The 17,804-nt window shown below is 47.2% G+C and overlaps 1 protein-coding gene and 1 long non-coding RNA gene across 3 annotated transcripts; one reads left to right on the top strand and one right to left on the bottom strand.

Moving 5' to 3' along the window:
- Positions 1-1,767: 1,767 nt before the first annotated feature.
- METTL21A (methyltransferase 21A, HSPA lysine) lies at positions 1,768-6,692 on the bottom strand. 2 transcript variants are annotated; one of them, XM_061378562.1, is made up of 3 exons: positions 6,585-6,692; positions 4,916-5,027; positions 1,768-3,881 (listed from the first exon to the last, which is right to left on the bottom strand). In XM_061378562.1, the coding sequence occupies exons 2-3, from the start codon at positions 4,998-5,000 to the stop codon at positions 3,484-3,486; spliced, it is 483 nt and encodes a 160-aa protein (XP_061234546.1). In that variant the 5' UTR covers positions 5,001-5,027; positions 6,585-6,692; the 3' UTR covers positions 1,768-3,483. The 2 variants fall into 2 exon arrangements, with proteins under 2 accessions (XP_061234546.1, XP_061234538.1); XM_061378554.1 differs by lacking the exon at positions 6,585-6,692 and adding an exon at positions 6,259-6,440.
- Positions 6,693-11,999: 5,307 nt separating this feature from the next.
- On the top strand, positions 12,000-14,408 carry LOC133225550 (uncharacterized). Its single transcript, XR_009729190.1, has 2 exons — positions 12,000-12,564; positions 13,140-14,408. It is a non-coding gene; the product is annotated as an uncharacterized LOC133225550 (long non-coding RNA).
- Positions 14,409-17,804: the final 3,396 nt, after the last annotated feature.

Here is a 17,804-nt window from a genome sequence, read left to right as displayed (position 1 = left end):
AGTTTGGCTTGAATTTCACACTGAAAAGAATTGGGTAACGCAGCTCCCTGTGCAGTCAGTAGGTCAGCAGTTAAGCATCATTCTTCTGACACTGCTGTACCCTGAAGCTCTTAATCCATAAAATACAGAGCTGAAATTCATATTCCGTGTCTTCCTATTAATCAAACATAAGTTTGGTTGCAATGACATTTTAGAAGAGTTTGTTTCCTTGCCACATGGTGTGTTTCAGGGATAGTTTCACAATCTCACAGCATGTTCATGTCTTATCTGGTCACTTCCCTATGACTTGGATCCTCTCCCTAGGGTATTTATTTCTCAAGAGACTATGCATTGCCCCACGACTCAGGGACCCGTGCCCAAACACATCCTCCCTACACATGAGTTCACTGTGTGTTACAAAACAGGGCTGATACAATGGAACCACCGAAAGGGGAATCACACTGACTTTAGCACTGGGATGAACAGGGTGACAGACAGTGCTTGGGCAGGGTGTTTATATCATTGCCAAACAGCCACTGAAGCATTACCGTGTGTCATACTAGAGCAGGAGCTCACCAGGGACCAATGGATTAGGACAGCAGTCTGCACAGGTATCGTCCATAGCAGAGGGCTGCTGTCTTGTGTGCTCACTCATTGGGCAATTACTTCTGTCCTCCATGTCTGGCATGGTTTGCTCCTGACATCTCCCTGAAGCTAAGTGTCATGGGAATATAAAGAAGCTGCAAAGCCCACCCTGGGACACAGAAGGCACTGCTCTCTGGCTGGTGTGGAAGCAGTGCTTTCAGTGGGAATGGGCTGTAGGTTTCAGCTGAGCCATGTTCTCACAGGTGCTGCCTGCCCCTGAAGTGTAGGTTATAAAACAACCAGAACTCACGTGCTTGTGGTGGTGGCCTAAATGTAATTCCTGGGTCTGGTGTCCTGAATGTAATGAGCGCCCGCACCCCTGTAGCAGTCAGAGGAGAGGGTATCCCCTTCTCCCCAAAGTGCCACTTGCTGAGATGCAGAGGGGCCACCAAGAGCCCAGTTTGCAGGCAAGGCACTCACCTGAGGTGCCTTTTCTCCAGTATTTCCTTATGAGCAGTAGCATTGCTTCAGCCTTCAAACATGTTCCCTCGGATTTGCATACAGCTGCTCTGCAACAACACAGCAAAAGAAGCCAAGCGTGGTCTCTTCTGGCACATCCCTGCTGTCGCAGGAAGGCTATGGGGTGTAACAGCAGCAGTGGGAAAACAAGACACTGAAAGCTGCTGAACAATTGGAAGGAGACACAATTAAACTGATTTGTTTTAAAAGTGCAACACTTCTCCTGTTAAAGCAAGGCCTGGAGCAAAGCCCCCTTTGTAAAAGTGTGTAGGTCGCGCACTAGGCTTTATTCTGTACTTCACAGGGCTATTTAAGCAGGATTTCAAGCATGTTCCTGCTATGGCTGTGGCTCTCAGTACTGCAAGCTGCAGCCTCTTGAGAAGGCTCCGCACAGCCAAATAGCAAGCTTTCCCACAGGCAAGTCACATGCACTCACAAGCCCAAGCACCAGCACGCTGCTTTCTGCCATCTCCAGCCTGGGGATGCCTAATACACAGTGACCACAGGGGAGCTCTGACCCAAGTAAACACCAGTGGGGAGGAAAAGAAAGAGGGGTGGTGAGAACTTACAGCCACACTCCAAAACCTAGAGCCAGAGAAGAGACTGGGGAGAGCTGGTAATGTTTTTCTACCGTTGCTCAAGCAGTAGATAGGGCAGAAAGAGTCAAGTCTGGCGCACTAAAGCTCATACCATGTTCTGGTTTTAATTAAAGCTGCTGTCTTCCTTCCCTCATAGGGACTTCAACGCTAGTTTCAGACTGCAAAGCCCCAGCCTGCTGCGTAAGTACTGTTCTAGTGACACCATGTGGCTTCTAAGGATACTGTTGTAAGCGTTAAGAGCAGCAACTCTCTGCAGGCCAAGCCTAGAGCCAAGCAAGAAACAGCTGCACACACGGGAGACACAGCAGGGATGAAGCACAAGACCTTCGGGCCTTATTCATAAGCTGTGATGATGAATGTGTCATTTCCATATTACAGTCTGCACATCACTTCTGGACCACAGACCCTCTGCATCTTTGCCAGCTGGAAGTTTGATGGAAGCAGAAGGGATAAAGAGCTTCTAATGTCTGTGGCCCACAGCAACTGCTGGTGTTTGCTGTTGCCGCTGACAAAGACAGGCAGATCCTTAAAGCCTGAACCTAACCTGGGGCTTTGGAAAAAATAAGTTCCACATCCACCAAAAGAAAAAGGTCCTATAGCAATTCCTGCATTTAGAAGCGTAGCCACCTTCTGTTGGCCCATTGTTTTCACCAGATCCCTTCTTCCACCACTAGAAAGAAGGAAGTCTGCTGCTGATGTGAGCCAGATTCCAGGTTGCAGCATTTCTCACATGAAAGCTTGTGGAATAAACACAGAGGTGTTTTTACACGCTCAAGGTATGAGATCGTTTACTTAGAACACTGTGCCCAGAAAGCACACAGACATCTACACTGCTCCCAAGTAATACAAGTAAGTACTCCCCAGTTACAAAATCTTTACAGCAGCACCCTATGCTCCTAAGTAACAGCTCTTGGAGACAGTGTGCCACAAACAGAGGCAGACAGAACATGATTTAACAGTACTTTGTGAATCAATGATTGATTTGATATTTGAAGAACAGTTTGAGTCTCCTTGTTTCACTTTATGTTCTGGCAGATGCACATGTGTATATGCTTAAAGGAGCCTTGAGCTGTATGAAAGCAAGGTTTCTTGTTAGGCACAACTCAAGACCTACGACTGCTTTGGTACTGCAGGCATGGCCTCCATGCGTACAAGTCAGGTAAAAACACCAAGCTGGTTTACTCTGCAATATTGATTCACACACACACACACCAATCCTGTTCTTTGTTTCCCTGTGCCTCTTCAATTCAGCAGTGACAGCAACAGAACCACTTTATAGCAGCTGCCTTTGTTGCTTTTTCCCTTAAGTAGCTTCTTTTACCACAACCTTCAAGTTGCAGAATAGCTGAAGTGTTAGAGCATTTAGAGCTGGTGTCTTAGTTTATATATTTTATCCACTTCTATTTTCAAGAGTTAAGGAAGTGGTATGGGGAAAAACCCCTACTCTAATTTCTTTTTAGGCTTCCCACAGAAATTGAGTGTGGTTTGATTTTTAAACAAATCTTTTTATGACTTTTTTTGATGTGTGGAGATTTCTGCAACTTACATCAGTTTCAAACATTACATTTGATAAAAAGTCAGTGGAAGACCTATACAACTCTACTGAGAAATGAATCAGAGATTCTATATGCAGAACAGTAGTACAATCCTTGCTGTATCAGATCAAATGATCAGACAAGACCATCAGAACAAGAAGCCGGTGAAATAACACAACTGCAATTACATGCTCAGGAACAAGTATATCAAGTAGAAATAAGGGGAGGATTCAACAGCATTAATGGGTTACTAACAAAGCACAGAGTCAAAAGTCATCCTTGCGACTACCCCTCTGTGCTCTGTAGATATGAACCTCCTTATTGGAATCATAGTGGACCTCAGATACAGAGAAACGGCCTCTCAGCATCCTCAAGAATCTGTGATCCCGTTCATAGCGGATGCGGCAGGAAAGAAGAATCACAGTTTGCTCTGAGCACAAGTGCTCCAGGGTCTGCAGCAGCTCTGCAAAAGTTTCCTCCAGATAAACGATGTCCGCACCCAGGATGAAGTCAAACGCTCCTGAGGGGAAGTTATCCAGGTCTCTTCCCCAAGTCAGTTCCTTCACCACAGCTCTCGGACGTAGTTCAGAAGGTAAGTTAGCCTCAACATTCGACTCCAGGAACTCCAGTGCTGCCGCCCTGTCTGTGATGGTGACATGAGCACCTAAAGTGGTACAGAAGTATAAATCTCAAAGACAGTCCATGTCCATAAACACAGCATTTGAACTACAGTGCTCTAAGTCAAGCAGGCTCTTACTTCCTGTTAAACATTAACAACTCCCCTGAGTTGCCTGATTAAAACCAAACAAACAAAAGAACAAAATAAGCAAAAAGATCTACGTACATCCTACCCTTCATCAGTCACTTAAGAATGTAAGGTGTACTGCACATGAAGATCAAGTTTTCAGGAACAAAAAGTATTTTCTGGAGCTTTTTCTTAGTGCATGAAAGTACAGGAGTTACTTTCTGCCTTTCCATAGGTGACAACAGAGTAAATTACAGGGATTGTTAAGATTAACCAGCTCCAATTCTGTATTTGTTCAGTAGGAAAGAGGCATCTAGAGAGCCTGTTTCACAGGTCAGACAAAAGTTATGCCTGTGTGATATTTGCACGGCATCACTGTATTTTGTCAAACTGCTTTGCTTTTTTTTATTTCAGTAGGCACCTTCCACAGCCACTAGAGCTTGGAATTACAAAGTCAGCCTGGGACAGTTAGCACAAGATAGTGCCCAGTCCCTGCTTCAGCCACAGGCAGATTACAGGCAGATCACTTTATTTCTCCAGACTTTGGGTTTCCTGTCTGCAAGATAGGCTAACAAGGCTTACACAAGCTCAGAGAGTGGTTTCTGTCTGTAGCTTTATCTGTGCTGCATACAAGGACAAGTGGAAGACAAGCACAGCATTTGCTCCCTAGGGGAGAATGGCTGCAGAACTGAATGCTGCTGAGCCGAGTACCATGGTAACAGGCATCGGCCCCAACAGGGTCCCACCATAAAGTAAACTACGGTGGCACCATCTCTACAATAAACAACACAGCAGGCTCTGAAGTCTAACAAGAAAGGAAGATGACTCAGGAAACATCACAGTTCACATATGTAGCTTTGGTGCTAACTTCTGCCCCATGCATGTAGATGTAAAAGTGTCAGTTTGAGTACAGTGGTAAATTGCTTTAAGCAAGCAAACATTAAAGCCCTTACCTAATAAGGTGGCCACTATTCCCAGCAATCCAGTTCCAGCTCCCAGCTCAATCACAGACCGATCCCTGAGATCAATGCCTCCCATCTCCAGATAAGCACTCAGGACAACAGCCTAAGCCAAGAGACAAAGGCAATTAAGCACAGAGCTCATTTCAGTCACACTAAACACAGCATTTCTGATTTATACTGAGAGAGAAGGTTATGGGAAGGGTCAGGCACTTCAGGTCTGCAGCAAGACTGTTCAGCCCCTCTCTGCCTCCTGTGTGCATGTGCAGCCTTTTTATGAGCTTTATGGAAGACTCTTATAGGCAAAACGAAAAAAGAGCCACAGAGGCTACAACCTGGATGTGGCAGCACTGCTTTATGAATCCCCAAATGTAACAGGAGTAAGAGAGAGTTGTATTTGGAAAGGAAAAGTTGTGGGGTGTCAAACGCTCTCTCTAACCCCCTTGTACAACCCCTTTATAAAACCCCCCTGTACATTGGTCAACCTCTTCATCAGGTCAATGAATGCAGAATTGCAAAAGTCCAGGAGGTTTCATAGTATCTTGCATTGTATTTCAAGAGGTTTCTGCACAATACGGGCACAACGTCAGGAAGGACACAGGGAAAGTAAAGTATGACAACTTCTGTTTGTAAGGAAGCAAACAGAACAAACAAAGAAGTAAACTTCTATGTTTGCATCTAATGTGTTGTGTTTTACTTGATAGGGAGCTCTCTCCATAGCAAGTTCTGTCAAAGCCAACATTAGGAAACACCACCAGTCCTGCGCACCAATTCATACCAGAAGGTTGCTAAAATTATGCTTGTTCTTTAAAACCAGAGGTAAAAGGGCAGCCTGTGTGTGGACAGAGACCAAACTGATGGGAGCCCACGATTCCTACTGCGGTACCACGATGGACTGCCCCGCAACCCCGGACCAGCCACAAACCCCTCTGTTCTGGAAGGCTCTTATACCCAAGATAACGTCTATGAGCAGTCCTTGACACTACAAGCAGCAGTGCTGTGCTCTGAAGGGCATTAAGCGAACACTATGGGCCGCTGTTGATTGACGGGTGAGAGTTCTGTGAGCTACCAAGAGTATTTCCTGTATCGGGCACTGGGCATGCAGGGGTTTGGGTGTCCTGTTTCCCTTAAAGTCCTCCAGGATCTCTTATGAGGGGAAAAAAGGTAAAAATACCAACTTTTGGTGGGAAAAAAAGGGGGGAAAGAGGAGAAAGGTGGGGGAAGCCTTCCCTTAGCAATACAACATTGAATAGTTTTATACGGTGATTCTGAAAGCTGGGGCAAGCGCTACGGGAAGCCATCACTACAGAACCGCTTGTCTCGGTGCGAACACCTACCGCATCCCAGACCACGGCCGCCACCCCGAGCCGCCGCCAGTCCTGCTTGATGCGGATGGTGCGGCTGACGAAGCGGTAGGTGGCCGAAGGGCTGTGCAGCTGCCGCGCTACCCAGCCCGCGCCCTCCTGGTAGGGGACCAAGGCCATCCCGCGGCCCAGCGGCGGGGCCCGGCGGCCGCAGCCCCGGCGGGCAGCGCCCACGCTGTTCCTCAGCCGGTCTGGGCCGGTTGCACTCCGCGCTGGCTCCCGAGGCCGAGCCGAGAGCAGGAAAGGCCCGGCTCCGCGCTGGGCCCGGCCCCTCGCCGCCCGGCCCGCCCGCTACTCACGCGTGGCAGCCCCGCAGGCCCCGCGGAGCTCCCGAGCCGGCCCCCAGCGTCTTGGCCTGGGGCGGGTGCGGCCTCCCCGGGCCGCCTCCCGGCTGCGGAGCGGCGGCGCTGGCGATCAGATCACGGGTAAAGAGGGACGAGCCCCGGGGTGGGAGGGCTCCTGCCCTCAGCCGCGGCGGGAGAGGGAGCGAGGAGAGGGGAGAACGCAAGCCGTGGCTGCCCGCATGGGCCGGGGCAGGTGCGGGACAGCACAGCCTCAGCAGCATGCAGTATGGCACCACGCAGCCTCTGGCTCGGCAAGGGCTGCAGCATCCCAGAGGGAAAAAGCACGGCACTATTTCCTGCAGGAGGCCGGGGCTGCATTTTGAGAGCTACGTGCCATGCAGAAAGGTATGAGATGCGAAACACCCTGCGGGACATTGTCTGCTGTCCCCACTGCCTCTCTGTGGTTCCAGCCCATGGCCTTTGTTTCAGGGGTTTCTGGAAGTCAGTGCACGGGAAAGGGGGTTGTCCAGCCCACCGGCCTCATCCGGTATTGCCAGCATGGTGAATGTTGTGTCTGCAAGTGTGCATAGCCAGACTGGAAGCGGTCCCTCAATAGCTGGGTAACCGTTGCAGAAGCACAACACTACTTACAGAATCATAGACTCATAGAATAGTCAGGGTTGGAAAGGACCTTAAGATCATCAAGTTCCAACCCCCCCTGCCATGGACAGGGACACCTCACACTAAACCATGTCACCCAAGGCTCTGTCCAGACTGGCCTTGAACACTGCCAGGGATGGAGCATTCACAACTTCCCTGGGCAACCCAGTCCCTGCCTCACCACCCTTACAGTAAAGAATTTCCTCCTTATATCGAATCTAAACTTCCCGTGTTTAAGTTTTAACCCATTACCCCTTGTCCTATCACTACAGTCCCTAATGAAGAGTCCCTCCCCAGCATCTCTACAGGCCCCTTTCGAATACTGGAAGGCTGCTATGAGGTCTCCATGCAGCCTTCTCTTCTCCAGGCTGAACAGCCCCAACTTTCTCAGCTTGTCTTCATATGGGAGGTGCTCCAGTCCCCTGAACATCCTTGTGGCCTCCTCTGGACTTGTTCTAACAGTCCCGTGTCCTTTTTATGTTGAGGACACCAGAACTGCACACAATACTCCAAGTGAGGTCTCACGAGAGCAGAGTAGAGGGGCAGGATCACCTCCTTGGACCTGCTGGTCACACTCCTTTTGATGCAGCCCAGGATACAGTTGGCTTTCTGGGCTGCAAGCGCACACTGAAGCCGGCTCATGTTCATTTTCTCATCGACCACACCCCCAAGTCCTTCTCCAGGGCTGCTCTGAATCTCTTCTCTGCCCAGCCTGTAGCTGTGCCTGGGATTGCTCCGACCCAGGTAGGACCTTGCACTTGGCATGGTTAAACTTCATGAGGTTGGCATCAGCCCACCTCACAAGTGTGTCAAGGTCCCTCTGGATGGCATTCCTTCCCTCCAGCGTATCAACCGAACCACACAGCTTGGTGTCATCGGCAAACTTGCTGAGGGCGCACTCAATCCCGCTGTCCATGGGATACTGATACTTGTGCACTGACCACGTCAGTAAAGCTGAAGTTGTTCTTGGCGCGTGGTGTGGCGGCAGTGCTCCTGCAGCGTTGTTTGCGCATGGGCTTTTCTTCACCTTTGGCTCCATTTAATCTCTTGTTTGGCAGAACAACACAGTGCACCTCTCCTTTGTATGTCTTCATCTCCAGTTACTTGAACTTGCTCCAAAGGTGGCTAAAGGCCACGGGAGGGCCGGGGAAGTGTCCTGGCAGCGCCTTGGCTGCCTGGAGGCGTTGCTGCAGGTACTCCACAGAAAGGCACAGGACTCTCAGCCATGCTCCTCAGCCCCTGATTGGAGCTAGGCTTCATTTGTGGGGGGCCACACAGAGGGGAGCGCGGCAGGGGAGCAGCATGCCTTCCCTGCATCCATCTCCAGTGGCTGTGTGGCTTGGCAGCTCCCAGTGGCATCACCAATGAGGCAAGACCAGCCAGCCCTCAGTGCTGGGGAGCATGAACAGCTCCAGAAATCCTCCCCACTCTTTCCCACAGGGAGCAGCAAATCTGGCTGGCACACAAATGCAAATGTGGCTACATCTAAAGGCTGTTGATTTCAACAGAGTGGCTCATGATGCATGAAAGACTTTGTGGAGGAGCATTACAGGCTGCACAGGGGTAGCAGGAACTGAAGCTTGTTTTTAGGGTTCTGCTACTGTAAGGGAACGGAAACCAGAATTTCACTTGCCCCAAACCAGTTCATACTTGTCTAATGGCAACTCAGATTTCTCCAAATAAACATGCCAGAGCGGGTATGATGATTCAGCTTACTGTGGGTTTATGTCCTAAAGTGCTGCTCCCTTGCCACTAGTACTGCTTTGGAGAGTTTGAAACTGCTTGTGCTATTATCTCAATGGTTTTTTTAATTAGTTATATGGGCAGTGGGAAAAGCAATGGGAATGATTATATCTGACATGAGAGCTCTGCTTGGATGAGTTTTGAGTCTCTTACACTGTGCCTAAACTGCAACCACCACATAAATGAAGGGAAACTCCCAAATGGCACAAAGCTTTCGCCCACATCTCCTGTACTGTGTGCCAGGCCTGAGATCTCCCAGTGAGATGTGGAGTGTAGCAGGGCTCCCGTGCTCCCAACTGCCCCCCACTTCCCCTACTCATTCCCCCCATCAGGTGTCTTCCCTACATTATTTCATAAGAGCAAGGGTCTGGCTGAATAGCAGCTAGAGTGAAAAAAGGCTGCATGTGAAAAGGTGTACATTTGTTCCCAAAGGTGATACTGCAGGGAGTGCTTTTATCCCAAGAGCATGTTTTTCTAAGTCAGAGATCCCTGAGTATCTTTGGAGCCCAGCAAGTTCCCTACCAATCCTGTCCTGATTCCCAGAAGTATTTTCCCTGTCTTCCCTGCTAATGTTACTTTAGCGCTGACTTCCACGAGCCTTAGACAAGAGATCAGAAATTACTTTCCAGGTCATAACTGAGTAGTGAAGCTATTAGAAATAAAGCAGTTCCACTAGAAGTTCAGTAAGGGCCCTGATTCCCTGTATTCATTCCAAGCCTATATTTACCTGCTTTTGCTATTTCCATATCCATTTTCTAAGAAGACACAGTACCTGGGTATTATTGTGGTAGAGAAAGACACTTGGTTTCTTCCACCCATCCTGACAGTAAAAGGATAAGGAAAATGCAACAACAAAGAATTATGGCTAAAACAGTTGCCCAAAACTGAAATGCTTTTTCTCGCAGCAGCGCTAGAGCGTAGCACAACAGTAAAGGTGCAAGAACATAGCCTGATTCAGCTTTTAAACACTGCAGAAGGCTGTAAGGACACCTAAGCTGCAGATAAACTTGTAAAGTAGGAACAGCTGATTATAAGGTAAGCAAGAAAAGCGTAAGGAAACACCAATTCAAGTCTGTTCTTACCTCATTCAGCTATTTGATAGGGCCAGCATAATGTGTCCAATTATAAGTAAATCCTGCTACTTCAGATGCAGGTAAGCTGCTTGGGATAGTTAAGTGTTTAAGAGCAATGGTCCTTGTATTAGAAGATCAAAGAATCGAGTAGATAAGACAGAAATGAGAACAGATTATTGTGAAGCTGTACTAATATACCTTCCTTTCTGAAATCTTCTCTGTCCTGCTTAATATTTAAAATCCTGTGTTAGAAATGAACGTGACAGTTCTTGCGATAGTTGTGCAGCCAATGCATGTAACACTGCACGGCTGCGCATGGATTTTGGAGCCATCTATGATGTGGGGAAGATGCTGCATCCCTCACGCAGTCTCTGGTTACCAAGGCAAAGGCAGGTATAAATAGAAACAATCTGATTCTTATCTTTTTTTAAAACTACATCTAGAAACTTGTGTTGTTGATAACCCTCTGTCAGCAACACCTCATTCCAAATGGTTCTGTTCTACATTGGTGTAGAAACTTCTGGTCGTACACATTCAATCCTTTCCTCTCTAAATAAATAGCAGCTACTTCTGGTTGTCATTCCAGTGAAATATGAAAAACGTCTCTTTGAAGTAAAGTTTAGACAAACATCTATTTTGCTAAGAGCTTTCATCAACCAAACCAACACCAGCTAACACAAAGCTTGGCAGGAAACCCAGAAAGGAAAGCAGTCTTTCTCCCGAAGTGTCACCATTAAGTGGCCATTCAAATGACTAGCAGTGAAATGATGAAACAATTCTCACAGTTTTGTCTTCAGCAGTAGCTTCCAAGATTGTCCACACCATGGGGATGGATGGGGCGGTAAATCACGCGCTGTTAAATACAAAGGGAATAAACCAGAGATTAATTTGGCTGATGATGGCTTGCAGTTGCAGAGTGAAGACAGCCTCATCTTGAAGTGATCTGGATCAGCTTTAAAAACAATGGGGTGAACTACAAATAAAACCTTCAGTGCAGAAAGTGACGGGTTATCAGTAGACCTTTTATACTTGCTGCTTCAGCAAGATCCTTGCAAGAAATGCTCAGTGTGGTCTGATCTAGCATGTCATTTCCTTTACACGCAGAGTTACATTAAGCAGTTGAAGTAATGATCAGAAGTACAAAGATGTATAATTTTGTAAGTGCTTGAGCTGAAATGCAGGAAGTTTCTGGACCCTCTGAAGAGGGAGAAATTCGTATCAGTAACATTCAACCTCGCCTCTTGATAATCTGTCAACCATAATCACCACGTTTATTAAGATGTCTTGTTACAGAAAGATCACTTTGCTTTTAGTGGAATTCCGTGACTGATCTCTCAAAGGCCTTGCAGGTCTGAAAGCTGACATTATTCTGAAGCTTCAGTTAACGAACAAAAAGCAAAATGAGTAAGCTCTTCTTTGCAGACCTGCAGCCTTACCCATGTCTCCAGCTGCTGGAGTTCTAGGCCATGAGGTACGGCTTGCCAGGTCTTGTGACAGGAGAGTCCTGAACCCCCTGCAGGGAGACAGATGCATGAACAGGCATCACTGCACACTGGGGCAGGGCTGCTCCAGCGTTCCTGCTGTGGGAACTGTGGGCACAGGGCAGAGGTGTGGAAATGGCAGCAGGGTGCTCTGACCGCCCTCCTCTCCCAGCAGCTTCTGGCTCCTTGCAGGTGGTTGCATTCCAGGGTAACGTGTGTCTGGCATGTGGGATACTGGGGAGGGGAAAAATGTTGCAAAACACTGAGTGTGGTTGGGGTCTGATTGTGGCTCTAGAGGCTTAATGCTAGGTGGCCAGATTTCTGATGTGCTTTATAGGTGCCATGTTAGATAACTGGAGGGGAAATTACAGTGCAAGCAATGCACTGTATTAATGTAAAACTTGTTAACAACAGCTAAATTAAAACAAAAGCAATTATAAAGACAGGCAAACAACAGCTATAGCATGAGATCCAAATTTAGGAAGAACATGAAGGTTTTAGTGTTATTTGCAATGGTATTGGCAGTGTTTCTCTTCTCCGCTCCTTAGAAAGAAAGACAATGGAGAAGGAGGAAGAGTCAAGCCTAAGCAATTTCAAAGCTAACAAAAAGGGCTCCTCAGGATCCGCCTTGCAGGCTTTGGTGGCCCAGGGTTGGAATGAAACCTTTAGAAGTTTACCCTAAACAAACTTACTGCAGGGCTTATGCATGCAATTTGGTGCTTCTGAATGAAGTCACACACTCGTGTTAATGTTTGTGTTAAAATACTGGAAAGTATTTTCCTTTTCCTCATAGGAAATCTGTACCCATGACCTGCAGTTTCTAACAGTTGGTACATCAGAACAGTAGTTCTGCCAGCCCTCTGTCCAAGAGCATACAAAGTATATCTTTGCAGGCCTCTATCTTGGCTTCAGCCCATCTCAAATTCTCTCCTCAGGTACTAAGTCTCCATTAACTCTTCCTTAGCCTTTGATGACTGTGAAGCTGGTTTTATTTTGCCTTAAGACAAAATGAAGTTGGATCAGAAAAGAAAAGCTAAGGTAAGGAAACATTAACTCCCATATGTCTGTGCTGTTGGTATCCCTGCAGTGATCCAGATGCTCGCATGCTAGCCAAGAAGCCTCTGCATTGCCTGTGATGACATCTTAGATTGCTGCAGAGGCGAAGGACGGATTTAATCAATGACACGAGCACTGCAGTCTCCTTATGCTATGAAACAGAGGCTCCTGGCCCTGATTTGCATGAGTCACTACTAGCCAAGGGTAGTACAGAAGATTTTAAATCATTAAAATGTAGGGCTACTAAAACTCCATCTTGTGTGTTGTGAACAACCTCACTGGTTACTCTGTTTCCCCAGAAACATTGGGATTTACTATTTCCCTAACTATTGTTTTGCTTCAAGCTTTTTCCCTTAAATGGCCATAGTCTTACGTTACTTATCAGCTTCAAAAGACGATCAGGCACGCAGTATTTTTGTCCTGTCAGCTGGTGGTGGATTTCAAAACAGGATGCCTATTTTTTCCCCCCATTATTTGTAACAGTGAGACACAGAAGTCTGAGCTTTTGTTTGCAGCTGGTTATACAGGTTCAACCTAGTGATTCATTCTTCCTGCAGCTACATTTCCAGGAAAAGACAAAGTCCTGGCTCTTCTCCAAGTTATCCATAGGCTGCTTCAGAGTAAGATCAGAAAGCAGTCCCTCTCCGACAGCTGGGACACTTTCTAAGAAGAGAGGAATTGAACGCAACACATCACAGAGCTGGTGTTATCGCCCTGCAGACAAGCAAGGAGGCACATGGCCTTGGAGAGGCATGTGCAGTCCTAAGTCAAGGTGCAGATAACAGCAGAATTCACAGGATTTAAGACTCTTGCTCTAGTGAAGCACAACTGAACATTTGCGAGGAGCCACTCTCCATTTCTGGGACTGATGGTGACTGTGAAGCTGGATGGTTGTGGAAAACCCTGCAATTTCATCCCTAGCATGTTAGGAGACTCTGCTTCATGTTGCAGTTGGTGTAGTCAAGAAGAAAAATTCCCTTGGATTTGGGAATTTTTCAAGAGTTGTTATTCAGTTAGGAGCTGGTAACTATGGTTTCAGACGTTTCCTCTCAGGGATACTGCTCACGGATGAAGGGAGGCCTGGTTTTGCATCATGAAGCAAGAGACTACAGGGTTGTGTGTTTATGAATGTAAACTCTAAGATTTCAGGGAGGGGGTTAAATAAAAACATGCACAAATCTACCTGTAAGTAACCATCACAGGAAATGTAAGGACTTGTCTGAGAAGTGGAGCTTCTTTGAACATAGGCAGACAGCAGCTCACACGCACAGGGCAAACAGGCCAAGGAAAGAGAGAATTATCTTCCCCTGTAAGCCCACAAGCCAAAACACAGCTGGTAGCACTAACATTAGTCCTGTCAAGCCTGGCAGTCTTCAGTTATTATGCACCCTGCAAATAATTATACATATACTTAAGCTTACAGCCCAGAAGCTGCAGTCAGTAGCTGGCAGGGATACAGTTCCTTGCTGGTATAGATCCTTTGACCTCATTAGACTCACATCAGGACTTAATCTGGTCCTTTGTATTTCAGAATAAATCATGGGTCTTTTCCATCTCTGCATCTCAGACATAAAGGTTGCTCCTCCTTCAGCTGTCATCACGACCTGACTTTGGTTTTGTTTCATGCTCCTGCCTGGCTTTCCTTACAGTCTGTGTGGAGTTCTCCTTACAATTACAGCAACTTCCCCAGAGGGCTTAAATTGTGACTCGTTTCCCACAGTTTGAAAAGCTGCTTTCCGTGTTGTGAGAATTCAAGCAAACGCACCCTCTCCCCACCATGCATTATTAGACGTTAAACATGAGCCATCCCATGGTGGAGGAATGAAGGCTGTATGACAAACTTGCTCTCTTTAGGGAATAGTGACACTAAGTACCGAATTTATAAACTCCCATCTGCTCTAGTGTTAACACATGCTGGAATCCATTCGGCAGTCAGTACCTTTGAGCTATTACTTTGTAGGTTACATGTAGGTCACATTTTCTTTGAGAATTACTTTTTATCTTCATAACAGCAAGATTCAGGTTGAAATCAAAAAGAAAGCAAACCCACAACGCCAGAACAAGCCAAAGCTGCTCTGCTCCTCTCTGCTCCCTGGGACAAAGATGCAGGATGCTTGTGAGGAACAGACGTAAGGACTGATCCTTCTTTCCCTTAAGTGACTGAAACCTGTTAGGTGTCACCTGCAACTGAAACAGGAAAAGAGAGAAAACTAAAAATTCCTAGAATGCTTTCATTCGAGGCTCACACCTGCCTAAAATCCAGGACTTTGGTCTGTGCCTTCGTTGCCTGATTTATCCTAGTCTAATGCAGCGGTGTTCAAATAAAACTAAACATAGTCCCTATCAGGTTAATTGAGCATGAATGCTCAGCACTAATCCAAAGTACAAATACTGCATGCATTTAAAGCTGAGCGATAAACTGTGTTCTCATCCCATAGTAAAAAGCTTTCACCATCTTAAGAAGTGTTTGCCCAGTGCAGAGGATGACATGAGTTCTTTCTGATTTGTTTGAATTTTGTCTGCAAACATGCAGATTCAAGCCCCATTCCAAAGAGGCCGTAGCTTGTGATGAGGCCTCTTCCCAAGTGCCTGCCATTGGCTCAAAGAGAACAAGCAAATACACACATGAAACACACTTCCATCAATTGCAAAGTCTCTTTTGTGGCGTTCACCCATTACAACTTGAAGCTGGAGTGTCCTTCCCAAGCAAGTTGCAGAAACAACGTGTTGCCATCAGTGGGACTGTCGCTTCCCAGTGTAACCCTCTGCTCCTCCCTGGGAATAGCACTAGTTCTCCCCTGTTACCTGGGACAATCTTATTGCTCCTCCGCAGCTGGACTTAGTAATCTTTATGGGACAGCCCTGTAATCAGGAGAGCTCAATAAAACTGACCCACCTCCCTTGCACCATCATCTGCATTGGGAATTGCCCTTCCCTGGCCGCAGCCCTGGTGAACCAGGACAGCCCTGGAACCAGGAGGGGGGTGAATGCTGCAACTAATGGGAAACACATCCGGAAGAGTGGAAAGCAGTTCAGTGCAACAGGTTATGTAAAAGCACAGTATTTGGTATCTGTGAGAGGGCGTGCTGCCCAGTGGGTGCCCTGCTCTGAGAGAAGGGCAGCAACTGAGAGTCCCGTGGCACAGACCTCTCTTCCTGGAGCAGCAGGAAAAAGGGGCTGGATCCCAATGGTCTGTAGTAAGCTATTCTCAGCTTATGTATTTGATATTGCCAAGATCTGACATCCGAAACCCCTGCTTATGGAAAATGTGGAACTAGGTGTGTGCTGCCCATTGTACATCAAAGTAATTGATTCCTTTATAATGGAAGCTGTCTGATGATTCACTAGGGTAAATCAAGCAAAATAGGAAGACAAGATGGAAAACAGGAAGAGAAACAGGACTAGTAGTAAATCATGATAGATGGTATTCAGGATATTGCTGGAGCAGTAAGTCAATAGAGTGCTAAGCTACATGAATAAAAGATAATGTGTTTCATCTCTGCAGGGTGTTGCTCAGGCTGTTCCTATTAACAGGATCACCTGGTTCTGCAGCAAATATGCACAGCAACAGGTTTTGTCATATCATCCTGATAAATCAGACCAGTATTAAGATTTTACGAGTTCATTTGCCAAAATGGAGGGGGGGAATGAATATTCCTCATTGCTGCAGCTACAGGCAAACATGCACGGTTGTGGAAAAATACTCTTCAGTGGTGTACTGAGGTATGTGGAAGCGGAAGCTTAAATTCTTCTGGAATGACGGGGAGGTGGGACAGTTTGCTGTTTCTGTGATTTCCAGGGATTAAAGTCAGCTTCCTCTTGCTTAAGACCTACAAGAATAAGGCTACGCACGGAAGCAGACTGACTTCTTTCCTCCCTCTGCATGTTTGTATAAACCCTGATGCTGCACAACAGCGCTAGCGTGGGGGAAGAGCAGCCCTTCTCTCTTCCCCTTTGCAGCATTACACACTGAGAACAAGTATGAGACCCATGGGAAACTTCAGCCTGTGGGATGCAGAGGAGCTAAAACCTTCATGCCCACATAGCAATGAGCCACGTCACATACTCCAGCCACTCCAAGTTCCCAGCATTTTTCATCTATCGGGACAGTTATGTGGGGTTTTGGCTGCTGCCCTCAGTGGCTGGGCCCTGGCCCTCGGCTGCCTGGTAAGCCACTCGTGCTCACTGCTTCTGCATCCCTGAACAAGGATTTTCCACTTCCCAAACCCACAGCTTTGGCAATGGGCTCCAAAGTACAGGCTTAGCAGAGGTCCCAGCTCCACCGCAGACAGGCAGCACCAACGTATGTATGTGCTGGTGCAGCTGCAGGGAACAGGGTGGACACGGTTTATGGAATGGGATGCTCAGCGTCACAGCTGTGTGGCTGAGATGTGTGGATTTGCCTGTGATTCCTGCCACTGCTCCACATGGAGCAGGATCTCCTCTCCCAGCGTTGAGCCGCTGGACAAGGTCAGAGTACAGCGGGAGTGCAGCTTGCTCAGGCACTGCCACTCTTAACACAGAGCCAGCCATGTGAAACAAGAGAACTGCTTTTCTGGGGTAAGAGGGTGAATTACCCCAGTTTGTATTAAATAGTGCCGTGCAAGCCAGCTCTTATTCCTGCTTGAGAATTAATTACTTCACTAAACCACACTGACTCTTCACCTTTCTTCTCTTCCCCACCATCCTCACCAAACATCAGTGTATGCGGTGCCCGAGGGAAGAAAACACCGGCTTCTGCATGGCTGTTTGGCATGAAGCCCCTTTTCTCCCTCCCTGACTCAAGTGACTCTGCTGTCCTGATCAATGGTTAAGTCCAGTCCTTCCTACACCTGGGAGTAGGACCCCGCTGTCCTACAGCTTTGTTCCACGCAGAGTACAGAGGCTGTGGAGGCATGCTGCGCTGAAGTGGTTCAAAAAGCACTGAAAGCAAATCTCCTCTGAGGCCCTCGTGTAATCCACAGCGAGGTCAGATTTCTCTGGAGTAACAAGGCTTTACAGACTGTCAGCAGCGTGTAGAGAGGCTTAGCTAACGCAGTTCAGAGAACTTGCCAGAAGTGGGAAAGTATAATTCACCAGTCTGAAGGAGTAATCCTCATAGAAGATTATAAATCATTTAGTTCCTCCCTATATTATTCCTCCTTTATTCCTCCCTGGGATTAAGCTGTACAGATTCTAGAAATGCAGCACCTATGACTGCCTCCCTTCAAAGAAACCACCCA

This window comes from Neopsephotus bourkii, unplaced genomic scaffold, assembly GCF_033783945.1.
Source record: "Neopsephotus bourkii isolate Nb327-2 ecotype Australia unplaced genomic scaffold, CSIRO-AGI_Nbou_v1 NB_196, whole genome shotgun sequence".
Classification (NCBI taxonomy): domain Eukaryota; kingdom Metazoa; phylum Chordata; class Aves; order Psittaciformes; family Psittacidae; genus Neopsephotus; species Neopsephotus bourkii.
The sequence above is the reverse complement of the archived record's forward strand: the minus strand, read 5'-3'. Positions and strand labels throughout refer to the sequence as shown.